This window comes from Tiliqua scincoides, chromosome 2 (assembly GCF_035046505.1).
Source record: "Tiliqua scincoides isolate rTilSci1 chromosome 2, rTilSci1.hap2, whole genome shotgun sequence".
Lineage (NCBI taxonomy): Eukaryota > Metazoa > Chordata > Lepidosauria > Squamata > Scincidae > Tiliqua > Tiliqua scincoides.
In genome coordinates, this window is record NC_089822.1 from 643,396 (window position 1) to 669,616 (window position 26,221).

Below are 26,221 nucleotides of genomic sequence, written 5' to 3' on the forward strand. Positions count from 1 at the left end.
GAAAGTTGTTCTCTCTCAGTTGAACTGGATTCTTCAGGCAACTGATGCAGTTTTTGCTGGATCCCCTCTTGGGAATGAAGTGCTGCTGCTGCTGTGTCTATCTGACAACCACTTGTACCTCCAGATGGGCTTCTCCTTCTGGGAGAAGGAGAAATTCTGGCAAATCTGGGAGGACATTCTGGCAAATGTCACTACAGTGAAGTACAATTCAGATTTCAGCACCAAACAGTAAGCTCTGGTTGAAAAGAGCTTTAAATTTCAGACCTCAGATGACAAAACCTGAATTGTGTCTCCAATATTGCATTATTTAAACTCTATTTTTTATTGCATTTCAAATTTCTGGAGTTGGATTTTTGAAATAAAAACTTGCAATTTCTAGCAGCGTTGATGCTTCTCCAGTTATGTTGGCTTCTGGGGTGTGATGCTGAGGAAGCAGAAATAGGACACTGAATATTTCTGACTGCAGTCATGGAACTGGGTCTCAGTTATTCTCTGTGCTGGCTATTGCTGGGCATAGCAATCCCTGTGCCAGGAGTGGTGACATCTGTGCCAAGAATAGTTTTCTTCCTTGATCCCAACTCACCCTCTCCCATTTTTTGTTGGGAACTCACTTTCGTTCTGTGCCCTGTTGGCTGCTCTGGAGCACTGAGCCAAGGGTTGATTGGGCAGAAGCCCCCAGCCCTGGTATCTTTGGGTATGGGAGGAGCTGTGGCATGGGGGTGATGGAGAGCAAGCATTTTTCTGCATGGGGACGAGCCCAGCTTCTCTTCCTGGCCGCCCACCCAGGGAATCATCTGAGCAATTTGCATCTTTCCATGTCTGATTTGTCTTGGTGGGGTGGGCAGGTGTTGTAGCCCATGTTTCCTTGTGAATTTCAGTATGGTGGCAGCTGGGACCTCTGCTCTCCGCTCCTGCATGACTTGGGTCTGGGCAACTGGCTTAGCTGGGCTGTGGGCTTGCTGAAGTGGAGATGGCAGGAAAGGACTTCCTCAGTATGGGGAAAAGAGCACTGGGCTTCAGCAGCGTGGCCATACCCACAGCCCCACTTGGAATGGGCAAGGCTTTGAGCCCTTAGCCTCATGGGTTCCGCTTCTGTGCTTTAAGTGATAAATGCACCAGTAAAACTAGCTTGAGCAGAGGGGACTCTTCCTGATGGGTTATTGTCCCAGGCTTTGGCTGCTCATCAGCTTCTCACTGTGCATGTGAAGCCATGTACACCTTTTGAACATGAAATGTACAAAGCCGTGTCCGTGTCTTCCTCTGAGTTTTCTTTCCACTGTTGGCTTTCTTGGCTGTTAACAAGGTGCGCAGACCATTGAAATAAGCTTAATGCTGCTTTCCTTCCCCTTTCTGGCTTTGTGGGAAATGCAGGATGCGTTTTGATGGTAAGTTTACAAAACAATGAGTGACTTTTACTAGAAATGGCCACTGCTACATTCCGTAGAGGCAGCAGAAGCAGCAAGTGGCTGCATCCTTTAGCTTTCTGGACATTTTGCTGAGCAGTAGATCCTGCTGTGGGAAGATAGGCTGGACTGGATGCCTATGTCTCTCCTGCCTTCTCAAAGTTCTCTTAATATTTCTTGCCTTAAATGCATGGCTAGGAATTTGTGTGGCACTGGTGAATAGTTGCTGGTCCAGGTGCATCTGCTCCTTCTGCCTTGCTTTAGAACGGGTGTCAAACATAAAGCCCGGGGGCCGGATGTGGCCCGCAGCAGCTTTTTATCAGGCTCTCAGCTGCTGAGCAGTGCTGAGGTGTTACTGCTGAAAGGGCAGCCTACATGAAAATTGGGCTCTCCCATATCTTAAGAACATAAGAACAGCCCCACTGGATCAGGCCATAGGCCCATCTAGTCCAGCTTCCTGTATCTCACAGCGGCCCACCAAATGCCCCAGGGAGCACACTAGATAACAAGAGACCTCGTCCTGGTGCTCTCCCCTACATCTGGCATTCTGACTTAACCCATTCCTAAAATCAGGAGGTTGCGCATACACATCATGGCTTGTACCCCATAATGGATTTTTCCTCCAGAAACCCGTCCAATCCCCTTTTAAAGGCGTCTAGGCTAGACGCCAGCACCACATCCTGTGGCAAGGAGTTCCACAGACTGACCACGCGCTGAGTAAAGAAATATTTTCTTTTGTCTGTCCTAACCCGCCCAACACTCAATTTTAGTGGATGTCCCCTGGTTCTGGTATTATGTGAGAGTGTAAAGAGCATCTCCCTATCCACTCTGTCCATCCCCTGCATAATTTTGTATGTCTCAATCATGTCCCCCCTCAAGCGTCTCTTCTCTAGGCTGAAGAGGCCCAAACACCGTAGCCTTTCCTCATAAGGAAGGTGCCCCAGCCCCGTAATCAGCTTAGTCGCTCTCTTTTGCACCTTTTCCATTTCCACTATGTCTTTTTTGAGATGCGGCGACCAGAACTGGACACAATACTCCAGGTGTGGCCTTACCATCGATTTGTACAACGGCATTATAATATTAGCCGTTTTGTTCTCAATACCCTTCCTAATGATCCCAAGCATAGAATTGGCCTTCTTCACTGCCGCCGCACATTGGGTCGACACTTTCATCGACCTGTCCACCACCACCCCAAGATCTCTCTCCTGATCTGTCACAGACAGCTCAGAACCCATCAGCCTATATCTAAAGTTTTGATTTTTTGCCCCAATGTGCATGACTTTACACTTACTGACATTGAAGCGCATCTGCCATTTTGCTGCCCATTCTGCCAGTCTGGAGAGATCCTTCTGGAGCTCCTCACAATCACTTCTGGTCTTTACCACTTGGAAAAGTTTGGTGTCGTCTGCAAACTTAGCCACTTCACTGCTCAACCCTGTCTCCAGGTCATTTATGAAGAGGTTGAAAAGCACCGGTCCCAGGACAGATCCTTGGGGCACACCGCTTTTCACCTCTCTCCATTGTGAAAATTGCCCATTGACACCCACTCTCTGCTTCCTGGCCTCCAACCAGTTCTCAATCCACGAGAGGACCTGTCCTCTAATTCCCTGACTGTGGAGTTTTTTCAGTAGCCTTTGGTGAGGGACCGTGTCAAATGCCTTCTGAAAGTCCAGATATATAATGTCCACGGGTTCTCCCGCATCCACATGCCTGTTGACCTTTTCAAAGAATTCTATAAGGTTCGTGAGGCAAGACTTACCCTTACAGAAGCCATGCTGACTCTCCCTCAGCAAGGCCTGTTCATCTATGTGTTTTGACATATGATCTTGACATATGATCAAGATTTGTGTATTTTCTCTTTTGTTATTTGCAGCTAATGAGTTGCTAAGTGAGAAAAAAGTGTTTATTTTTGGTTATGACCTCTTTAATGACATTACTTCTTGCCTAATGACATCACTTCCGGCCCTCAGAAGGCATCATGAATGCTGTGTGGTCCTCCTTATGAAATGAGTTTGACACCCCTGCTTTAGAAGAACTGGTGCCTTAAAATCCTGATCTGGAGCTTTCCTGGTGCCCTAGAATCTGGGAGCCACCCTGAGACATTTCCATGCTTGTGTGTTGTGCAATCCAAGGCCTTCCCCTCACAGTGTTGCATAAACTGTCTCCTTGTTATCCCGAAAAGTCTTGCCATCCTCCAGCACTCATAGCACACCCCATAATCTGTGAAATCTTCCTTGAGCAACCTCCATACTTCACAGTGCTTCCCAAACTTGTCTGACTGCTGACACGCCCGTTGAACTCCAGACGTGGAAGCAAGTGCCAATGATGTGTGGCATGATGATGCCAGCAACACTTCTGGATCATGCAGGAAAAAAAGGCTCAAAAGTAGCATAAAACACATTATGGTGCAGGTGGGCCTGCTCTGCTCTACAGCTCTGCAGGTGGAGCTGTGGGCTGCAAGTCACTGGAGTGCAGACTCTTCAATGAACCAGACAACAGGCAGAAGTGGCTGCTTTCTGTTCCATGCAGGTGGGAACAAAGGAGATCCTGTTGTGCAGAACCAACGTGTATTCAAAAACCTGAGTGGGTCTGAACAAAGCCCAAGCAAGGACTCTGGTTTCCTCCTGTGTAGGAAATGCAATGATTGTGTGTGGAGGCTCAAGCTTTGCAATAAAGTTACTGTTCATCTTAAAGGATGGGACTGGACTGTCATTCTTGTTGATCAGCCCCCATGGATGGGCCAGCGTGATCCGAGGGTCGTCCGGCCGGCCCTGCTCCTGTCTCGTGGGTTGACGCTTCCCTTGTTCTCCTTGCTTATCTGAGGGGGCCTGTTCAGTGCTTCAACTGCTTGGCTGGTGTGATGAAGGAGTCACCGTTGCGGCTGCTGAGGAGGATGTTCCCTCCAATTTCTGAGGGGAAGCAGCCAGCTGGGGAAGCAGGGCTGGGCGAAGGGCTCCAGGCCAGAGGAGGCTTTCTCTCTGCTTCAGGCAGGGCACGGAGAGCCCCTCCGGCTCAGAGTGGAGGCTGCCGGGAGCGCCCAGGGACCTGGAAGGGACGAAGCAGCAGCCAGGACAGCACCGCCAAGGGGCTGCCTGAGCTTTCCTGCAACCTTGCACGCCTCCTCTGGTGGCGCTTCTGAAGGACTCCTGGGGGAGGCCCTGCCTCACCTGCCTCCCCACCCACCGCCTGTTGCATGGAGGGTGGCCAGGAGCCGGGCCATCTGCTGTGCTTTAGGTGCTTGCTGAGAGCAGACCCCGCTGGCTCAGGGAGGGGCCACCCAGGCCAGCTTCCTGCATCTCTCAGCGATGTCCCACGATGGACAAAGGGAGTGGGCGCCACCGAGGCGGGGCCAGTCCCTGCCCCGCCCCCTCCCCAGCACCTGCCAGGCCAGAGTGCGCGCGCAGGAGGCCCGCCCGCTCCGTCCCGTTTCGCTTTCGTCGCCGCGCGTCCCTCGCGAGCCGCCGTAGCCGGAGCGGCCGCGCTCCTCTTTGCCGCCTGCCGCGGTCGTCGTGGCAACCGAGTCCTCTTGGCCAATCAGAGGGGCGCGACAGTTTTCATGGCTTCCGGGGGGAGGGAGAGTCGCATGGCGGTCCCTGGTCTCGACGGCTGCCTCGAGCGCTGGCGGGAGCAGAACGGCGCGCTGGCCGGCCGCTGGCGGAGGGTGCGCGGCAGGCGGGCAGGGGAAGGAGGGGCCCTTGGAGCGGGCGTGCCCGCAGGGAAGGGCGGGGAGGCACCTCACGCACCTGCCTCCCCCACTGTGGTCCCTCCCCTGCGAGGTGAGGCAGAGCCTCCCCGGCGGAGCCCTTCGGGAAGCGGGGGGGGGGGCAGGTGAGGCAGAGCCGCCCCAGCGGAGCCCTTCGAGGGGCGCTGCTGCCGTGTGAGGAGATCAAGCACACTAAACCCATGCGCTTTGTGCGTGGTTGAGTGTGCTTGAGCTCCTTGAAGGGCTCTGCTGCGGAGGCTCCGCCTCACCCCCTCCCCACCCATTGCACGTCCCTGCCAGACAGCTGTGTAGACAGTGGGGTGCCAGACCCTGAGCTGCCGCTTTCAGCAGAGGTCATCCAGTGCAGGACCTGTGCTTCTCTTGCTGACAGGCTAATCTGGCCCTGGCCCAGGCAGCCTCTGGTGCTGGTGGGGCCACCTGAGAGTCTCCACCTCCCTTCCACTCCAGCGAGGGCCAGGAAGCCCCCCACCCCTTCCTCCCAAGACTTTGGGGCATCCCAGCTCAGCAGGGCTGTGCCACTCGCTAGCACGTTTCAGCCCCACACCCTGCCAGCCTCAGGCATTCTCTTTCCTTGCAGGTGACACGGGCTCCCCGGTCCTCCGACGGTTCGGTAGCAGAAGTAGCTCAGGAGTGCCGGCTCGCCTTCGCCAGGCTGCTCCAGGAAGTCCAAGGTAGCTCTCCAGAAGTCCAGTAGGAAGCTCCCAGGCCAGCAGGGTGCTCTCCCTGGCCCAAGTGGTTAAGTGTTGAGCAGGGAGGTGACCACCTGACTGAGCAGTGGAGCAGGAGCTCCACTGGCCGGTCATCACAGGGGGAGAGGGAGGGCAGCCTTCTGCCCATTCCAGAGCTGGCCTTCCTGACTCTGTGCTCATCCTTACCAACCCCCACAATGTAGCTGAGAGTCAGGCATTCAGCTCTGTGGCGTCAGAACCAGGCAGGAGCCCCTGACGCAGGGGAGAAGAGGTGGGACTGTGTATGTACAGGTTTGACTCTGAAAAGACCAGTTCCTGTCCAGGCTGCAGCAACAGCAGCTCTCCTCACAAAGTCAAGATAATCCATCATCCTGTCGGTGCCCTGCTTGGCCCCTTTGGCTTCAAGTGGCAGGACTCCTCACCTCTGAAAGAGCTTTGCATGTGACAACAACATGGTTACCCTTTCCAGAGTGGATTGCCGATCCTGGTTTTATGCGCATCTGGACTGCATCTGAGTGCTGGTTCCACCTGTCACCACCTCTGGGATCTGGTGGTGTTTCTGCCTTGGATTGCACAGCCTACCTCTGTCAGCTGACAGCTGACTCCCACCTGGTCTTGAGGCTGATACTTGGCCTGCTTTATGGGCAACCTGCTGGGATGTGTGCGTGTGTGTAGGAACTCTTCTTGACACTTTGGATTTTCCTTCTTGATTTTGGTCTCTTGTCATTGCAGGGCTTCCAACTGTGCTCCCAGCTCTTCCCCTGGAACTTACCATCCTCTACAATTCTCTGCTATTTGACATTCGCCTGTCCAGTAACTCCGGCAAAAAGCTCTTAGCAAAAATAGAGCATGGGCTCCGCAGGGGTAAGAGAAATGTCTCCCACTATCAGCTGCAACTGTAAGAGCTGTCCAGCACTAGAAGAGCCTGCTGCCTCATGCAGTTGGGGGCTCTCTCTGATTGGAGGTTCTCAAGCAGGAGCATTTGCTTGCAGTGAGCAGGGGTTGAGGTTGAACTAGATGAACTTCAAGATCCCTCCCATCTCTCACATTCTATGATAGAGCCACGGTCACCATATCATGGAGAACAATGCAGGCAGGGTTATCCAGCAAAGGGAGGGGGGCTGCCTGTGCTGTTTCCAGAGTAGCTGGGGGTGCAGGACTTTGAGATGAATACTCTCCTTCTGGGAGTTCTAGATTTGTCTCTAACCATAGGTGGAATCTAAGGCGGCATTCTGTCTCTATCTTGACTAGTTCTTGAGGCTTGTGCCATGTCTGGGAAGGAGCTTAGCTTGGAGGATCGCTGGCAAATGGTGCTCCGTGGAGAGACCCCTGAAGAGCTGCAGGCCCCTCTGCATCGACTGGCTGCCCTACAGGGGGTACTTTGGTTGGCAGCCAACCGCCTGGAAACTGTGAAAGGCCTCTTTCAGCTTCTGAATGGTGCCAAGGTAATGTAGCAGCAGTCTGGAGCTGCATTGTGCCATTATGAAGGCATTGCGAGGCTGTCTGTGCTGGGTGCAGCTTGGTGTTTTCGAATGAGCTGATGCAGAGCTGTCTGCAGTGCTTCAGGAGGCTGCTGACTGGTCAGTTTCTACCCTCTGCAAAAATGTGTTCTGTGCTTTTGTCTCTGCTGACTTCTGTCTACATCTCTTGTTTGTGTTTAGCTCTATTATTGCTATTTTTTATAGGGTTTTACAGTAGATTTTCCATTGTTGTACAAATGGTAGCTTAAGTAAGCAGACGTTTCTTGTTTAAATAGAATGCTGAAATACAAATTCTTTTGATAAATCAAGATAATAAAATTGAACATCGAGGATTTCAGAACACTGAAAATAATCCTCCATGTGTTGGCCTTTGCTGTAGGCCACACACCTGTGGTCAAACTATGGGATAGATCATCAGGCAGGATATCTTACAGCCCAGTTCTGCGTAAATCCCCATCCCCTGCTGATGCAGCTGTGCCACTGGAGTGTACGCTGTGTCTTGTGGAGGAGCAGTCTCCCTTGCCCTGGACTAAGCCTTTGCTGCTGCGCTGGGTCTACTCAGTCCTGTGCCAGCAATTTAGAGAGTGGACTGAGTCTGGGAAGGGGGCAGATACAGCCCTCTTCCCGGCCTTGATCCATCTTTATCCCTGCCCTGGTCTCCACCCCTTTTCTCCCTGTCCTGTTCCAGCCATCCTCAGCCTCTTTCCTGCCCCTGCACTGACTTACAGGTGCTAGGGGTGGTTGCAAGACTGCTGGCATGCAGCCATGGCGCTGGCAGCAGGTGGTGGCAGCCTGGCTGTGCAAAACGGTTATTCCAGCAGTGCAAGGCCTTAAAGTGGGAAGACCCTTCAGGGCTTTTGAAGTTTTGTCTGCTAAGCCGTCAAGTTATAACATGAGGTGGGCATTGTCCCTCTGCATCAGCTTGTCTTCTCACGCTCTTCTTACTCCACGCCTCAGGGCGCAATCCTAACCCACTTTCCAGCACCAACATAAGGGCAGTGCAGCTCCGAGGGAGAGAAGAAACATTCCCTTATTTTGAGGAGACGTCCGTGATTACCCCCCCCCCAACTGCAGGATGCAGCACATGTCCCATTGGTACAGCTATGCCAGTGCTGGAAAGTTGGTTAGGATTTGGATCTTAGAGTTGTGGAGGGAACTGGAATGGCACCAAAAATTGTTAGTCATTAAGGGTATCATTGGATTCTTCTTGTGCTTGAGTAACTTTTGATTCCTTCGTTAGAGCCCAGGGCCTTCGCCTTGCTGTGGCTGTAACAATGAGCTCCTTTCATTGATCTATGCGTGGCATCCCCCTGATACGAAGGAAACAGACCTTCTTGTGGTGCAGAATGCCAAGGACTTGAAAAGCATTCTGTGGGCTTCTGCTGCCTTCCTGCAAGGTATTTGTTTGGCATTTATTTTCTCCACATCTCCTGTTCCTGGAAGCCTCCCCCCTCCCATCTGGGTAGCTGCCTTTCCTTGGCCAGGAAATCTTCTGCAGTGATGAGAGGTGAAATGAAGTGCTTTTCACTTGTCTCTTCGTGGTGATTGGGACAGGCATGCTGGGAAAGAGTGCATAAGCAGGATGACGACAGAGGGAGAGATTGTGTTGCAGTACGCAGCCGACACCGCATCTCCAGAGACTCAAGGTCAGGCAGATACTCCTGGTAAATAACGAGGCACAGACACGGCAGCGCTCCACCACCAGATGTCCTTTACTTGGAGATATATACAATATTTACAGTGTAAAGCAAGCAAACAGCAAAGATAGCACTTTTCTTAATTCTCAGATCACCAACTTCCCGCAGACACTCCACATAACATCTCCCACACAGCAGTTTGCACATGTTGCAATATATATTGGCACTGGCCAATGAGAGGCGGGCTGCGATCTGGTGACTGCATGACTAATTGTCTGGTGACATGGTATTGCAGGGTATTGCATCATCCCTGCTGTGCCCTGTTGCATCAGCCAATCCCATGGTGCACCTGGGCTATACTGCATGTATGCAGGCCAAGACATCAGGGCCTAGCCTTGCCCTATCCAGCCTGTAAATTGACTATAGGCCTGGGGCATATATCATGCTTGTTCTCCCTGCAAGAGAAGAGAGGAGTTGGTCTGGGTTGTAAAATAACCAGAGCACCCCTGACTGCTGTACTTGCTTTAAAGTTGGACAAATTCTAAAAAATTATGACCCATCCTCTCAGGGGTTCAGAATGGATAACAGGAAACTTAAAACAAAATTTAAAAAATGTATACTATAAAACTAAAGCACTGAAATGCTTGGCCCTGGCTACCAAGTGCTTCTGGAAAACACAGCACCTCTACAGACTCTGGAAGAGAAGAGTGCGCCATGTTGGGAAATGGCTGCCAAGAGTGCCTGTTTCCATGTGGCAGCTGGCAAGAGTTTCCTGCCTGATCTTAGCCCTGCAGTGGTGTGAAAGGAGGGAAGTAATGGGGTCCAGTGTGTTCCAGACTTGATATTGTTCGTTACTATATGGAAAAAGACTGAATTTGCAAGTAGGTTGTCCTTGGACTCCAAATAGCAAAACAAAATAAATTTTATTTTAGTAGTAAGCCATTAGTTATTTGATTTTTCTCTGTAAATTGCTTTGTGAACTTTTAGTTGAAAAGCGGTATATAAATACTGTTAATAATAATAATATTTTATTTTATTTTTAAAATTTAAATCCTGCACCTTTTTCTCTGATTCAGGGCAACTTACAGTACAATGTCCTCCCCCCTCCCCCACACACAAAAAATAATTTATCAAAACAACTACAGAATCAGCAGCACTATCAAGGCAGAGGGAGGGGCTCTCAGCATCTGCAGGCTGGTCCAGGATAGTAGTCATTAGAGTGAACAGTCCCTTTCTGCTCCCCTCTCATGTTTGAACACATAGCAGAATGGGGAAAAGCCTTGGGTGAAAGTATCCTGTGCACCAACCCAGGCAGTGGGAGGGTGTTTGGGGAAAAAAAAAACTCTCCCAGGAAAATTCTGAACTTCAGGGGTTCCTATTAAAATTCCTCTCACAGTAGCACCTGCGAGGAAACGTGACAATATACTGTACTTCCCATATCTGAGACCAGAGCCAGGGTTAAAATATAACTAGGCAGTGCTTGCAAGAGAGTGTCTTTGAAGGATCTTACAGACTTGCAGACTTGGTGTGTGTGTGTGTGGGGGGGGGCTTTAGATATTTTGATCCTAAGTCACACAGGGCTTGAAATGTAACTGAATTGCTTCTGCAAGCAAACCAGCAGCCAGTGCAGCAGCATCAGTAAAGGTGTTCCGTGATCATACAGCTGGGTGCCCGTCCGTACTTGGGTAGCTACATTCTGTAACGTTGAAGTTCCCAGAGTCTGTGTGGTCAATCCCACATTGTGTGTGTTACAGTGCCCCCTAGGGGAGGTAGTTAGGTTTGTGTAGCCATGGTTAGTTACATTTGAGAGAAAAATGTGTGCATCTGGGGCACCAGCCAAAGCTGGGCAAAAGCACCCTGGTCTGTGGCTGACCCCTGAATACTTGGGAGTAAGGCCAGGTCCAGAAGTGCTTCTGAGCCGCGCATCTGGTCCTTCAAAAGAAATGCAGCCCCCCTTCCTTGCACCACTCCAGCAGGCTTCCTAACAAGGAAAACCTCTGTTTTGTCCAGATTTAATTTCAGTTTGTTAGCCACCAGCCAGCCCTTCACTGACTCTGGAAGTCAGTTCAGAACCTCCACAGTCCCTTAGCTAGGGATGGTAGAAAGCCATATAGTTGAAGACACCCCATGCTGAGCCCGTGGCCAACCTCCTGCAGTGGTCTCATACAAATGTTAAATCAGATGAGGGTAAAAACGGAACCTTGCAGGACCCCACGGGCTAAGGAGACCTTGCTGAAAGATGTCTGGCCTTGTCTTTCTGCCCTGCTCGTTCTGGCTTTGCAGGTCGGGTGAGGGGTAGACAGGTTTGAAGTTTTTCCTCTGTGTTCCAGGGTTTCAGGAACTGGAGGCTGGTGATCCCCTTTCAGCTCTTGCCATCCTTCAAGCAGCTGCAACTGGACTGTGTTCTAAGAGAGTCCTCGCTCAAATCTTCACCTTAATGGGATGCTGTAACCTGAAAATGGTACGAGCACATTGGTTGTGTATGAGATAGGAGTGGGAACAGGGGTGGGGTATGAAAGCGAAGGAGAAGAAAGTCCTGCAAATTGGACAACACTTGAGTCAAAATGTCCTTCATTAGCTAGCTGGATGCCATGTGGGGTCAGGCTCAGAGAGCGCAGCAGCTGGCAACAGCTGTTGGTTGAGAAACAGAAGGCCTGGATCTCTGTCCTGCAACCTGTCTTTGTAATAAATTCTTCTATGGTTATTTTCCCTTCTCTGACAAATTTTTTTGAGAAGTGATGTTGGTCTATCAAGAAATGATATTTTCATTGACAGAAGTTAATAAACGAATATTGTATGTTGAGCTTGACCCTGAGATTTTTCTTTTTTAATAGTTTTTTATGGATCAGTAAACCTAATTAAAATCAACATACAATTTATGCTCTGTGCTGGGAGGGGGATGCAAAGAATTCTGGGAGTTTAAAACATGTTGCTCGAGACTTTAAGCCACAGATTAAAACACATTGTAGGATCTAGTCCCAGCGTTTCACTTTCAACTGTGGAAAGCACCTTCAGGGGTTATAAAGAATTTGTATCCTCTCATCTGTTAGTTGGCTACTGCAGTGGTTCTCAAACTCTCAGGGAGAGTTTGAGAGCCTGTAAGTTCTTGTGGGGGCAGGGGGATGCAGTGGCATGATTCCCAGGATTGTGTCACTAAGGGGGCTGCAGGGACTGGGATGTACTCACCAGTTCCTGCAGCAGCCTCCCGGGGTTGCGGAGAGACCTGCGCGAGTGCAGTGATCGTGCTCCACTTCTGGTTATGGAGTGGCAGCGCGCAATAGCTGCACTTTCACTTTTAGCAGGCTGGGGAGCCCTGCAGATGCTCCCCACACCCCTGAGAGGCTGCTGCAGGATCTGGTGAGTACATCCCAGTCCCTGCAGTCTCCTTAGCGATGTGATCCTGGGGGTCGCATTGCTCCCTGCCCCTTAAGGGGGCAGAGGCCAGGGCCCTCAGACTGGGGCATCATGACACCCCAGTTTGAAGAGCCCTGGGCTACTGGCTTAACTGCCAGCTTCTGCTTGAATTTTGAAAGGCATATTAACACTTTTTTGCCTGTTGATCATTACCACAATTTCTTATATAGGTTTCTCCTCAAAGTTTTTTATTTTAGTATATTTGAGTGCTGAAAGTCAGGCATTACTTATACTGAGAGTCTCTGCTTTTTTGTTCATATTTATGTTATGGGAGTTAAGTCACTCATCTTTGTATATCTGTGTATACAGGGAGAGAGAGCAATACATGAGGCCATAGGGGTGCCTCTGTCTGCTCTCAGCCATGGTCCACTGTTTCAAGCTGCATATGATTCTGTTTGTTGCAGGGCAAGCCGCAGACAGCAGTGCTACACTTGAAGCAAGCCCTGCTGGTGGATGCTGCGTTCTTTCCGGCCCTCTACCAGGCAGCCTTGTTGTACCACCAACTGGGACTTGTGGAGGCAGAGCTGGAGGCCCTGGCATTGCTTTTCCAGGTCTGCCTGAGGATCTTCGTGTCTTTGTAGAGCTGCACTGATGTTTCTTGATCCTCTGCCTGGAAATGGAAGAGAGCTCACAGCTCCTGTTCTTGAGAAGTCTGACCCCCTTGGGAGCAGACTGGCCAAGGAGCGCTGCCCAGTGCTCTAGCAAGGAACACTGAATCAGGCCAGGACTTTTGGTTCTGGCCCTTCCCTCTCCTCGAGGCGATCAAGAATTCCTTACTGGAAAAGCCAGGAGGAGCTGACTAGTGCCACTCTCTGCTTGGTTGCATGATACAGGTGGGAGTAAGGGGCTGTAGAGATCAGGCAGAGGATTGTGGATGATGTTCCTGTTTTCCCCACCTCTCCCCTGCTCCAGGCACTGGATGGTGCCACACAAATGCCTGCTGAATCACTCAGTCCACACTTCTTAATCCACCCTGAGCTTCTCACCTGCACGCCAAAGCTGACTGCTTTCTGTGGCCAGAAGTCTCCATCAGAAGTGAAGTACCTGCTGTCAAAAAGGTGCCTCCAGGCAGGGAGGTGAGTTCTCCTTCCTCTTACGCAGGAATACCCTGTGGCTCACATGTGGTTTCTACAGGGTGTTTTGGGGCCCAGGTATGTCTAGATGTAGTGATCCAGTGAGGTTACCATGGCTCACTGTGTGGAAGTGGAGGTTGTGAAGCAAGGCACAGAATCAGTGCCCTGGGCCTCCTTGCGCACTATCAGGTGTCTCACAGGGTGACTGTGACACACTCCATGCTGCCAGGCAGCCCTAAAAATTGCTGCTCCTAGAGAGGGAAAGTCAAGGGGGAGGGGGCAGCCTCCCACACTCTTGCATGTGGGACAAGTCCAGTGACCCGGGATCCCTCGGCATGCAAGCTGGTTGTTGGGTGGCCAGCTGTCGGGGTGAACCTCAACTCTGCACCTGTGCGCACAACAGGACTTTGTAGAATCAGTCCTGAGTGATCTATAGGAAATGAAGGGCAGTAGCTGCTCACTCTGCTCTGAATGATACAGGCCAGTCAATTTCCAGAAATCAAAACAGTTTTATTAGGAATGCCAAAAATAGACAACTAGGCAAAAACAGGCACTTATCATTAGAGCAAAATGAAATCAAATCCTCTTGGAAAACCTCCCCAGCCCTTTCCTTGCTTAGAATTCACTTATGCAGTTGCAGTGCCTCACTTTGTCTTAGGCGTCCAAAGGGACGTGACAGCAATGTGTAGTTGACTGGACAAGTGCTGGAACAAAGCAGGCCACATCTCAACCCAGCCACCCCTTTTAATAGAGTTTTGGGGGTCCAGTCTCCTTTTTCTGTTAGCTCCTTCAGCAGTGGGAAAACCAAGCTCAGCCCCCTGGACTGTCTCTGTTATGGTCAGGTGGATAGACTTGGTCGATGTATGCAGGGTGTTGCTGGTGTTTTTCTCTTGGCCCATTGCTCTACCCAGGAAAGGCATCAGCCCCCAGCACTGTCAACACCCATCCTAGATTAGCCTTTCCAGTGGACTTGCAGGTTACATGGCTCCTATTGATGGGTTTGTCCAAGTGAACAGCTCAGTTCGAACTAACTTTCCAATGCCAATGCAGCTGTGCCAACAGGGGGCGTGTGCTGCATCTTGCAGTGGAGAGAGGGCAGTCATGGTGCCTCCTCAAGATCAGGGATTGTTTGTTCCCTTACCTTGGGGCTGCATTGCAGCTGCATCAGCCCTGGAAAGTTGATTAGGATTGGGCTGTAAGCCAAACCAACTCTATATTACATACAAATAGGGGCTTACTATTATGACTCTCAAGATTATCAACAGGACTTGATAATCTTGAACTTCTACCAGTTCTCTGGTAGAAGGAAATTGACCATCTGCCTGGACAGGACTGCAAAATGGCAGATGCGTTTCAATGTAATTAAGTGTAAAGTCATGCACATTGGGGCAAAAAATCAAAACTTCACATATAGGCTGATGGGTTCTGAGCTGTCTGTGACAGATCAGGAGAGAGATCTTGGGGTGGTGGTAGACAGGTCGACCCAATGTGCGGCAGCAGTGAAGAAGGCCAATTCTATGCTTGACGTCATTAGAAAAGGTATTGAGAACAAAACGGCTAATATTATAATGCCGTTGTACAAATCGATGGTAAGGCCACACCTGGAGTGTTGCATCCAGTTCTGGTCGCCACATCTCAAAAAGGATATAGTGGAAATGGAAAAGGTGCAAAAGAGAGCAACTAAGATGATTACTGGGCTGGGGCACCTTCCTTATGAGGAAAGGCTACAGCGTTTCGGCCTTCAGCCTAGAAAAGAGACGCCTGAGGGGGAACATGATTGAGACATACAAAATTATGCAGGGGAAGGATAAAGCGGATAGAGAGATGCTCTTTACACTCTCACATAACACCAGAACTAGCAGATATCCACTAAAATTGAGTGTTGGGAGAGTTAGGACAGACAAAAGAATATTTCTTTACTCAGCGTGTGGTTGGTCTGTGGAACTCCTTGCCACAGGATGTGGTGATGGCATCTGGCCTGGATGCCTTTAAAAGGGAATTGGACAAGTTTCTGGAGGAAAAGTCCATTACGGGTTACAAGCCATGGTGTATTTGTGCAACCTCCTGATTTTAGAAATGGGCTATGTCAGAATGCCAATGCAAGGGAGGGCACCAGGATGCAGGTCTCTTGTTATCTGGTGTGCCCCCTGGGGCATTTGGTGGGCCGCTGTGAGATACAGGAAGCTGGACTAGATGGGCCTAGGGCCTGATCCAGTGGGGCTGTTCTTATGTTAGGTAGTTAAAGGGCAGGTGGCTGCGTGTCTGTAGATGTGCATGAGCAGCCCATGTAGAAGGTGGCCTTGTGGCTCCCACTGACTTTTCTGTTGTCCTGCAGGGCAAGTGAGGCAGCAGAGCACTACTTGGATCTTCTGGCTCTGGTGCGGGAAGGGCCTCTTCACCATCAGGTGGGCACCCGGCTGCAGTCGTTTAATGTTGGTTTTCAGTTTTGAATGAAGGCATGAGCTTCCCCCGCTCTCAGGGAAGCACTAACTAGGTTAACAAGAAATCAAAAGGCAAATGTAATCAATCTCATTAAAATCCACTTATGGTCCAGTCCTATTTGGACACCACACTGAAATCCCACAGATGCCGACCCAACAGCCATCATATCCTGAGCCTGCCCAGGCAGAACTATGCCAGCCTTCCTCTCCTAGCAGTGCTGGCTCAGCCTGTCTCCATGGAGCAGTGTGCTGATGTTGGCATGACATTGGTATGACGTTCAAGGACCCAGTCGCTGCATCCAGCCAGGCCCAGTGCTGGCAGCCAGAGAAGCACTGCCAGGGTGAAAACAGACGAAGGGGCAGGGCTGATGAGCAGCCATCCCAGGAGGGTGGATGACTTCTCTCTGTTAGCAACCAGGAATGATCAGCACATCAAGGACCATAGCCACACATGCCCAGATGCCTCTAAAAGGGGATTGCTCTGATTCTATGTCATGTGACATTCTGCCCTGGGCGGGATGGCTGCCTCCTCTTTCTAGGTGCACCTGTGTGGTGAACCGGCCTTGCCCAGGATCCCTGAGGTGTTCTTGGAAGCGGCATCTGCCCTGGAGGAACTGGCCAGGCACCAGGATGCAATTGCAGTATGCGCTGAGGTGGTCACCCGAACCAGTGAGCTGATTCCCGAGAGATTCTGCCTGGAACCAGAGAAAGCCAGATTCTTCTTGACAGAACGGCCCAGCAGCCTTGTGCAGCAGAAGGAGAGCATGCTCTGGCGAGCAGCTGCCTACTTGCTGCAGGGCTGGGCATGGGCTGAACTAGGGGATATCAAGGAAGCCATAGACCACTTCAGCAGGTGACTTGTATCCAGAATCCTGTGTTTATGATCCTGAGTAGATGGTTCAGGTCACTTTGTCTGGCTCTTATGTGCATGGGGATGGGGAAAGAGAGTAGTACAGGAATTGGACACAAATTCTGTGGGGAAGCTGGGCTAATAAATGCAGCTCTCATTCCGTTCCTGATCAGCCAAGAACTTTCCTTGGGTATCCAGGGATGTCCCTTAAGCAAGTCCATACTTAATCTCATTTCTGCACTTGAGGTACCCCAGGTTTAACCACTAGGTTTGCATTTATTTTCTGCTTCTGTTTGTGGAGGAGTTTCAAGAGAAGTGCTTCAGCAATCCCCCTGCATTCCATCAGGAGTTCCTGCTTTCACTTCCCAGCTTAGCTTTGCAGCCTTCAAAGGCAGAAACCTGTTATTTAAAAATTAGAACCACAGTACAGTTTCAGTCTGCTGATGGCCTGGTTATGAGTAAGCAGGAAGTACAGCCCTGCTTGCAAGTTCAGTAGTCCTCTTCTGCCTGCTATTGCTAATAATGGGGATCTTTGTCAACTCTTGGTGCTGGTTCCCCCTCCCCCAGCTTTGAAACAATTCTGTGTTGGTCGTTTTTTAACAGGTGTCTTAATGATCTTCTGAGAGTCCAGTTTATGAACACAGGTATGGACCAAGATGTTTACTCCCTTGCCTGAAAGGATTTTCTAGGCTGGGGAGTGTAGATTCCTTCTGAAGGGGTAGACAGCACCCAAAGCAGCTTGCTTTCTCTGCCAGGCGACAACAGCCCTAACCAGCAGGTGGACCAAACAGCCCCATTCAAAGTGAAGGTGTTTTCCCAAATAAGGCGGCTGGCCTTGATCCGACGAGGGGCCCAGTTCCTGGAGATGCAGCAGGACAAGAAGGCCTTGATGGATTTCCAGCACAGCTTGCACATTTGCCCAGGTACTGTGGGCCTGGTGTTCTTGGATTAAGGCAGAAAAAAGCTGTGCTCTGCAGTCAGTTAAGTTTCTTGTAGCCAAGAGGGGTAGAGGACACACAAGTACTGCTCCTAAGAAGTGGGATAAATTACGCGCGTGTATTATGTAATTCTGCAATTGAGGGCAAGGGATTTGGTGTCCCTCTGCAGTCTGAATGTTGCCCTTTAAGCACAGTGTGGAGGAGCTCAGGATGGGATGTGGAGCAGGACCAGCTCACTGCCAAATCCTCTGTGTGTGTCAAGCAGAACACCTGCGTTCCTGTCTCTCACCCAGGATTCCCTCTTGCATTGATGCTGGCTCTGGTCGCAGCTCTTTCTTTGTGCTTTTGCAGACAGCCCCACTGCTAACTTATACTTGCTACATACTCTCTGGAAGCTGGACCGAAGGCAGGAAGCTGCTACACACTGGCAGAAGTTCCACTCCCGCCCCATGCTGATGGAAGAAGAGGTGGAAAGGTGGGTGTGCATGCACGCAGCTGGGGCTGTCCTTGCTGCCCCCCTCAGTGGCGGCTTGGAAGAGCAAAGTTGTAGCAGTGGCATAGTATGTATGGAGGAAAGGGGTCCATCCAAGGCAGGCGCACACATGCTCTCCCTCCAACCACTAAAGAGCCATCTTTGGCTGTCACCTCCAACTTTACTGTGGTCTAGCTCTGACTTGGGCAGCCAAGCCTCAGCAGCCTCTGTGCTGAGGTCAGGTAATTACTGCAGCTTTTGAAACTTTTCCTCCCTGCCAGCAAGGGAGCTCTTCTGCAGGACTGCCTCAGCTCCCTTTGGAAGCCTGCTCTCTCTGCCTCCGGATCCATCCTGCTCTGCAGCCAAAGGCTAAAAGCCTGTCTTTTGAAGAAACAGGTGCTAAGAAACTTAGGGTGTCCATCTGTACTTGAGACTAGGTTGCACACTGCTTCTTTAAAGTCAGGGCCAGGCATAATACATGCAGCCTTGGCTTAGCATAACATTTCCCCTTTCCTGGACTGTGAACAAGGAGGTACTCTTTGGAGTATATATTATTATTGTGTATATACAGATTGAGCCTACTTATCTGCGGATTTTGTATCCACGGATCTGGCAGAGTCCTGTGACCTGTCACTTGTCTGCTGCAGGTGAAACAAACTCTGACGGTTCCTTTTTCTTCTCTTCCCGTGTTTCAGACCTTTTCCATTGTACCTGCTTTCGTGTGTGAGGCAGACGACATTTCCTCAGAGGGAAGCCCTTGTCAGGAACCTGGAAGGCTGTCTGGTGGAGACGGGCTTGGCCTGGAGAGCGAGTTCTCCTCTGTCCCAGCCGGTGCTCTCTTGAAGTGGCTCTTCCGCGGAAGGGAATCTCCAAGCCAGCTTTCCCTCTGGCGCTGACAAGGGGAGGTGCTGAGCCTCCTGGTTTGGCGCACTGCTCCACAGAATAAAACTTTCACAGGGTGTGTTCTCGGTGCATTTGTGGAAGGGGGCAGGGGGGTGCTGCTCAGGCAGCAGCTGCTTCAGGTACCTGCAGAACAGAAAGGGTGGAAAAGCTTCCCTTTCCCTTTGGGTTTCCCACTTCTCAGCATTCTGAAAACGGTGCCATTTGTTTCGTGCAGGAGGAAGGCCTGTCTCCCTGGGAACAAGCGTCCTGCTGCGGGGGGGGGGGGGCGCGTGAGGCAGAGCCTCCCCCACAGCCCTGGGGGAGCTGAGGCGCTTTTCAGAGGGCTCTGGGGAGGTTCTGCCTGGCTGAAGACACCGGCCTGGCTCCACCGCCTGGGGCGCCTCTGCAGGCGGGAGCCCCCGGGGCCGGTGAGCGACGTCTGGCCCTCGTGCGGGCAACTCCCGGCGCTGGCTGGGGAGGGGAGGAGGCGCTGCCGCAGCGGCCGGGCCTTCCGATTGGCGGGGGGCGCAGCGTCACCGCCGGGTCCCGGCCCGGCAGGGCGCTCTGCACGCGCTCAGGAGCTCTCCCTTCGGAGGCGCTTCCGGGTCAGTGCGGCTCCGCAGCACGCACGCGGCGGGAAGGGGCGGGCTCTGCCGCCTCCCCACTGGTCCGCCGCCGCGTCCGTCCGCCGCCGCCTCTGCTGATTGGCTCCGGCGCGGCCAACCGCTGCGCCGTTGCTGGGTGGACGAGGCCCGGCGCGGCCCTGCCACTGGCGGATTTTGGCGATTGGTCGGCCGGCGCTCGAGACGGCTCCCGATTGGCCGCGGCTCCACCTGTTGCCAGGCAGAGCGGGGCCTAGCGCCGGGCGGAGCTCCTCCGATGAGTCGGCGTCGATCCTGAGGGGAAGCAGCGCCGAAGCACGAGACGGACGCGGAGCGCAGACGCCGACCCGGCCCAGCTCAGCCCAGACGCGCCATGGCCTCGGGAGCCGAGTGAGTGCGGGCCCGGTGCCCTCCCCTGTCCTGCCCTCAGGCGGGCGACGCTCCCCCGCTCTGCTTGGGGCTGCCGGGTAGGCCGCGGGCGACGGGGCCGGGGGCCGGCGCGGCCCGCTCCCCCGAGGGCCCGGCCTGCCCACCCGAGGGCCCGGCCCGGGCCTGGGACAGCGGCGGCGTTGCCGGGCCGAGGCGCTTCCTGCCGCCGCGGAATCTGCCAAGTCATGGGAGGCGGGCGGGGGAGGAGACAAGATGGAGGCCTCCTCGCGGAAGGCCGGGGCGCCTCTCTCCCTCCCCGGCCGGGGACTCCTCTTCCGTGCCGCGGGCGGGCAGCGCGGGGTGCGGGAGGACACGCCTCCCCCCCGCCCGGAAAGGCCTCCCACGCAGGCCGGGCCGCTGCCAGGGCCGGCTTCGCTCTCCAGAGCGGGTCCCGCCACACCCACGAGGCCCTGCAGGGCCCCGGGCGCCAGGAGGGCCCCCAGCCCTGCAGAGCCGCTGGCTGTGGGCAGCTTCTCTGGTGGGCAGCCGTTGCAGGGGTTCCGTTCGCGAGGGGGCGGGTTGAAGGTGCTCGGCCTCCCCCCAGCTGGCACCTGCTCCACTCAGCAAAACACTCCTGCCTCCTGGGACCCGGCGGTTGCTCAGCACGTCGCTGCTCGTGGACACGGGTGTGCTGTGGGTGGGGGCAGGTGAGGCAGAGCCTCCCTAGCAGTGCCAGAGCGGTGGGCTGAGGGTGCTTGGGTGCTTCATTTAGCAGCGGCACTTTTCAAAGGGCTCTGCCTCACCTGCCCCCACCCACAGCACGCCCCAGAACAAACTCACACACCTAACTGGCAGTCATCCTGTGACGTGGCACACACAAAGTACACCCTCTCAGGTTGATATTTAAATCCCATTGAGCCAGTACAGACAACCTGCACTTACACCATGCACTTCACAGTGCTGTTTGCAGCTCATCGGCTGGCATTAAAAGCAACTCTGTGCCATTCCTCACCATGCCGTTATGCTGGAATAACTTAGCTGAACTTTTGAGACTGCTCTCCAGGTATCTGGCAACAGCATCTGGGGGAGACAAAAACTGGTGTTTGCGAATCATAACTAGACTTAAAACTAGGAAAGGGGGTGTTAAATAAATTTTAAGAAAAAACCTTTGTTTCCTGAAAAATGCAGAGGTTTGGGGTTTTTCAGGGGTCATGAAGGCAGGGGGAAAGTTTACCTGTTCAGTGTGATGGTAGGGTGTATTTTGTCTGCTTTGGCACCATTATATTGTCATCGTGTAGCTGAGTCTAGCTATATGGTGTCATAACTTCATTGCAATTAGCCATGCAGTCTAGCCACAAAGTGCCATATTCTTTTTTTTTAAAGGGGGTTGAAGTAGCTATTGGGAGATGGCATGAGAAGGAAAAGCTTTTGAGTATCTTTTGAAAAATGTTTTAGATACTCCAGAACCATTTTTGTGCTCACACAATATTCCTCCATGGACCTTTAGCACCATCCCATCTCGATAAAAAACTGGTTTCTCGTTCTCAGAATTGTGCTGACTGAATGAGTTTCCTGAGAGAAGTGGATGTCAGCCTGCTGAGTCCCAAGGGGAACATTGCCACATTTGCGAGTGCTTATTGGAAGCTATTTGCACTGTTGGATGCTCTAGTTTGTCAGCTGAGAGGCCTGAGCAGTGCAGCTTGGCAAACCACGTGAAGAAGTTGGAGCATGACTGGATCTGTATTTACAGCCTTGTAAAGAGTATCTCAGTTTTGGGGCAAGAAGGTAACTGGAGATAGAAGTTGATAGATAACTTCAAGCAGTTGGTTTCTTGCTGTCTTGTGGATAGTCTCTTCTTCCACTAACCACAATACGCTTTCCTAAGTAAAATAGTAAGTCATTGACTCTTCTATGCTAAGACTTGAAGCGTACGAGCAGCGGATATAAATTTCTTTAACTATGGTGAACAGAAAACCAGTGGAATCCATTCCTGGTAGCTTTGCTGCCCAAGAGAATTCCTGAAGGTCCCTAAACATTCTTCATTTATAAATCTACCCACCGTTTTTTTTTTGGTTGGTCTAAACCCTTGCGTTTGTTGTTTTGACCTCTTCCTTCTCAGGTGACGTGGTTGATGCTGGCCTGGCTACTTGAAATGCACAGGTGGCTTTGCTTCACATCCTGCTTTCTGTTTTTGAAGCACTGACTGAAACCTTTCTCAAGAACTGTGAGACAGTTAATATCTTGCTCTCTTCATCTGTTTGAAGGTAGAGCTGTTATGAAGTGTTACCTGTGGCAATGCTGTCTGGTGTCCCATCACGTTAAGGCTTCATTAAAACTTCCTACAATTTTCTCTAGCCAACGTGAAATCCTGCCACCATATAGCCCATTTGGAGCAACTCTTCATTACTTGCTAAAGGCGCTTAAGCGCACCAGGCATCTTGATGGCCTGGTTCTGAGCAAGCAGAAGTCCCTGCCAGATTGGCTGTTCTGCTGTCATTTCAGACTTCACCAAGGCTTGCCCATCTGTTCTAATTTTTTTTTGTCTTCTAATGCTGGACTCTGTCTTTCTGGAGGATTCATAGAACCCTCTAACTAGGGACCTTCAAGACCAACCCCTGCCAGAGGCAGGAAAATTGTACCTGGAGCATCTCTGGAAGGTGTCTATCAAGACTTTGCTTGAAGATCTCCGTTGAGGGAGAGCCCACTACTTCCCTCAGTCATTGGCTGAATTGTCAAACTGCTCTTACCATCAAGAATTTCTTCCTGGTATCAAACAAAAATCTCCCCTCCCTGTTGCTTACGCTCATGAGATGGTTCTATTCTCTGGGACAACAAACAAATCTTGTCCTCTTCTATGTGACAGCCTTTCAGGTATTTAAGTGGCCTATCATGTTCCTCCTCAGCTTTCTCTTTTCCAGGTTAAACATACGGAGTTCCCTATGGAAGTGTTTTCCAGTCCCTTGATTACCATGATTGCCCGTCTCTGAACCTGCTTCAGTTTGCTCCCACATTCTCCCTAAAGTGTGGTGCCTAGAATTGGACACAGTGTTACAAATGATGTCTAACCAGTGGAAAGTAAAGTGGAACCACTACTTCTCACAGCTTAGACAGTTTTTGTCTTCCCTGACTCTTAAGAGGCTGAATGTGATTCACTTTGGGAGGCTTTTATACTCAAGCTACTATGTTTTCTTTATTGATTTTGAAGTCTTTAGAGGCTGCTTCCTAGCTGATGAAGCGGAGTACAATAGTCTCTCTTCTAAAGCTCAGGGAAAGTGCTTAAGTTGTCAGTGCTTCAGGGCACTCAGGTAAGGACTAGTTTTTCCAACGCTATTTGGAATCACTTCCCTGCTTGATATGAGTGCAAAGCATGCTGGACCCTTCTAACGCCACAGCTCTGTGCAAGTTTACTTCAATAGAAGTTCAGTGCTCTTCAGAGGCTTGCTGTCAGGAAAGTCAGTAGTCTTGAACACTGTATACAAAGTCTTCAAGATATGAACTGGTACTGTTGTGGAGGTTTGTCTAGAGGTCAGACTATGTAGACTGAAATAACCAGTTCTTTCTGTCCCAGCACTTTTGTGCCTGTGCAAAAGCAGATGCTGTTCAAAAGCACTGATACAGCCACCTGTAGCTCGGGGCGGGGGAGTATAAAATGTAGGTCTAGGAAGGAGACTTAAGGAGAGTGTGGATTTTTAGGCTGTTAGTCACATGTGCTGCATTCCATCTCAAGCGAATATCTGGGAGATGAGGGGTGTTTGTGTCAGTGCACAGCCTTAAGTGTTTCTTTCAGGTATCTGAATTTCCTTAGCTACTGCATACCACAGTAGCTGCTAATTGGGTAAGAGGCACTATTTCAAGTGGGTGCTCCTTTTTTTTAGCAGGGGGAGAGTAACTGGCCCACCTCACCCCAGCACTGTCTGTTCTAGTGGCTGTCTGCTGGTATTCTTTTGCATCTTTTTAGATTGTGAGCCCTTTTGGGACAGGGAGCCATTTAGTTATTTGATTTTTCTCTGTAAACCGCTTTGTGAACCTTTAGTTGAAAAGCGGTATATAAATACTGTTAATAATAATAATAATAATACAGAAGGCAGAGCTAAGAGCGTGGACTTATGAACTTCGAGACCAGCTGCGTTTTATGTGCTCTGCTTAGCACCAGGCTAAGCACTTGTCAGCTGCTGCTTGACTCTCTTGCACCTGTCTTGACTCTTGCTCATAGTGCACTGTCATTTTGTGAACTGCATAAGCAAAGAACCCAAATCTGTGAGGTAATCAGACATCTTCTGAGTCTGTTCAGCTTGAACCATATGAAAGGATCAGTTGGTTTTGCTATCTGTTTAGAATAATGCAAAAGGAGCTGTCACACTTGGATTCATTTTTCAGGCAAAAGAAATGATGCTGTCTTCATGAACCTTTGTCTCACTTAGCACTTCCAGTTACTTCCACACTTGCATCTTGGGGGAGGGGCAGCATACTGCAGCCCCCTTAGCAGTCACAGTTGGACCAGCCTGGTCTGGACCAAGGAGTGGCTGTCCTGCCTTTGAGGCCTTTCTCCATTGGGTCTGCTCTTCTCTCTGGAGCAGCAAGTAGTTAAGAACATAAGAACAGCCCCACTGGATCAGGCCATAGGCCCATCAAGTCCAGCTTCCTATATCTCACAGCGGCCCACCAAATGCCCCAGGGAGCACACCAGATAACAAGAGACCTCATCCTGGTGCCCTCCCTTGCATTTGATATAGCCCATTTCTAAAATCAGGAGGTTGCACAAATACATCATGGCTTGTAACCTGTAATGGATTTTTCCTCCAGAAACTTGTCCAATCTCCTTTTAAAGGCGTCTAGGCCAGATGCTGTCACCACATCCTGCGGCAAGGAGTTCCACAGACTGACCACACGCTGAGTAAAGAAATATTTTATCTTCTATGTCCTAATCCTCCCAACACTCAATTTTAGTGAATGTCCCCTGGTTCTGGTGTTATGTGAGAGTGTAAAGAGCATCTCTCTATCCACTTTATCCTTCCCATGCATAATTTTGTATGTCTCGGTCATGTTCCCCCTCAGACGCCTCTTTTCTAGGCTGAAGAGGCCCAAACGCCGTAGCCTTTCCTCATAAGTTGCCCCACTAGTTGGCTGCACTTCATCTTCTTGGGACCTGCTCTTGGACCAGCCAAATGTGGATAAAGAAGCTGTCTGCTCATAATTAGGCTTACAGGCAGCATTTGTGATTTGGAAGGATTTAAGGACACCCTGTGTCCCCCCATTTCAAGGCAGGGGCCTTGAAATGTTCCTAGAACTGTTGCTGTGACTCTTTGTGGAAGAGCTACACTTGGTGTTTCTTCATCAGCTCTGCAAAGGAGGCTGTCTTGTGCCTGGGCCTGTGCTTGGAGACTGTTCAGTACCTGCAGCTGGTGTTGATGAGGGCGACTCACCTTCTGACAAAAGTTGGATTGCCGGGAAGCATATTGTGCTAGTGTGCTGCCCTTGCCCTTCTTGGATGCTAGTGTTCCCAGTAGGAGTCTTCAGTCACTCAAGCAGTGCATGCTTCAGAGAGTGCCTTTTGTGTTGAATGGAGAGGGTACACAGAAAAGGGTCTTCATTACTGTTCTGTAGCCCTGAATCTCTCCTCCCTCTGGAGATCTGACCAGGGCTGAGCTAAGATATCTTTGGCTTTTTGGGTGGAATGAACAAGTCTTTCTCTCACGGTGCACTCTCCTTTCTGGCCTCCAAGGATAAGAGAGGCTAAAATTTGGTATTCCTTCATAGTTGGCATTTGTGTGCAAAGTGTTCTGTATGTATGTTCTTGGTTAGTCCTTATAACAACCCATAAAGTGAGTATTATGCTCCCCATATTGCAGCTGAAGCTGAAAGGGAGCAACTTGCATGAATTCAGGGCAAAAGTGAGAAGTCCTTGGAAGTTCCAGTCTGCATCTTAGGGCACAATCCTAACCCATTTTCCAGCACTGAGGTCAGGGCAGTGCAACTCTCTGGTAAGGGAACCAACATTGCCTTAGCTTGAGGAGGCCTCCGTGACTGCCCCCCAACTGTGGAACTGAGCACACGCCCCACTGGCGCAGCTATCCCAGTGCTGGAAGGTTGGTTGGATTGTTCCCAACAGTCTCTGAGCTGCTGCACTCCTTCAAGACGATGGAGGCCAAAGGCCTTTCCTTTTGGGGCTGACCTAAAGATTTGTTGTTAAGGGGCTGCTACAATCTTACCACTTAATGGTGTAGATGGTTCATTACTTGTAGTTTG

The 26,221-nt window shown here is 51.0% G+C and overlaps 2 protein-coding genes across 2 annotated transcripts in view; both read left to right on the forward strand.

Annotated features, from left to right (window-relative positions):
* Positions 1 to 4,596: 4,596 nt before the first annotated feature.
* Positions 4,597 to 19,075, forward strand: FANCG (FA complementation group G). The gene is made up of 14 exons (XM_066617571.1): positions 4,597 to 5,064; positions 5,705 to 5,798; positions 6,549 to 6,680; positions 7,068 to 7,261; positions 8,538 to 8,694; positions 11,265 to 11,395; positions 12,753 to 12,899; positions 13,261 to 13,424; positions 15,757 to 15,826; positions 16,402 to 16,715; positions 17,316 to 17,356; positions 17,468 to 17,635; positions 18,002 to 18,125; positions 18,818 to 19,075. The coding sequence occupies exons 1-14, from the start codon at positions 4,597 to 4,599 to the stop codon at positions 18,963 to 18,965; spliced, it is 2,352 nt and encodes a 783-aa protein (XP_066473668.1). The 3' UTR covers positions 18,966 to 19,075.
* Positions 19,076 to 19,828: 753 nt separating this feature from the next.
* Positions 19,829 to 26,221, forward strand: part of VCP (valosin containing protein) — a 33,374-nt gene continuing 26,981 nt past the window's right edge. Inside the window, exon 1 of the mRNA XM_066615023.1 lies at positions 19,829 to 19,996. Within this exon, the coding sequence (XP_066471120.1) occupies positions 19,980 to 19,996 (17 nt within the window). The 5' untranslated portion in view covers positions 19,829 to 19,979. The remainder of the gene's footprint in view (positions 19,997 to 26,221) is intronic.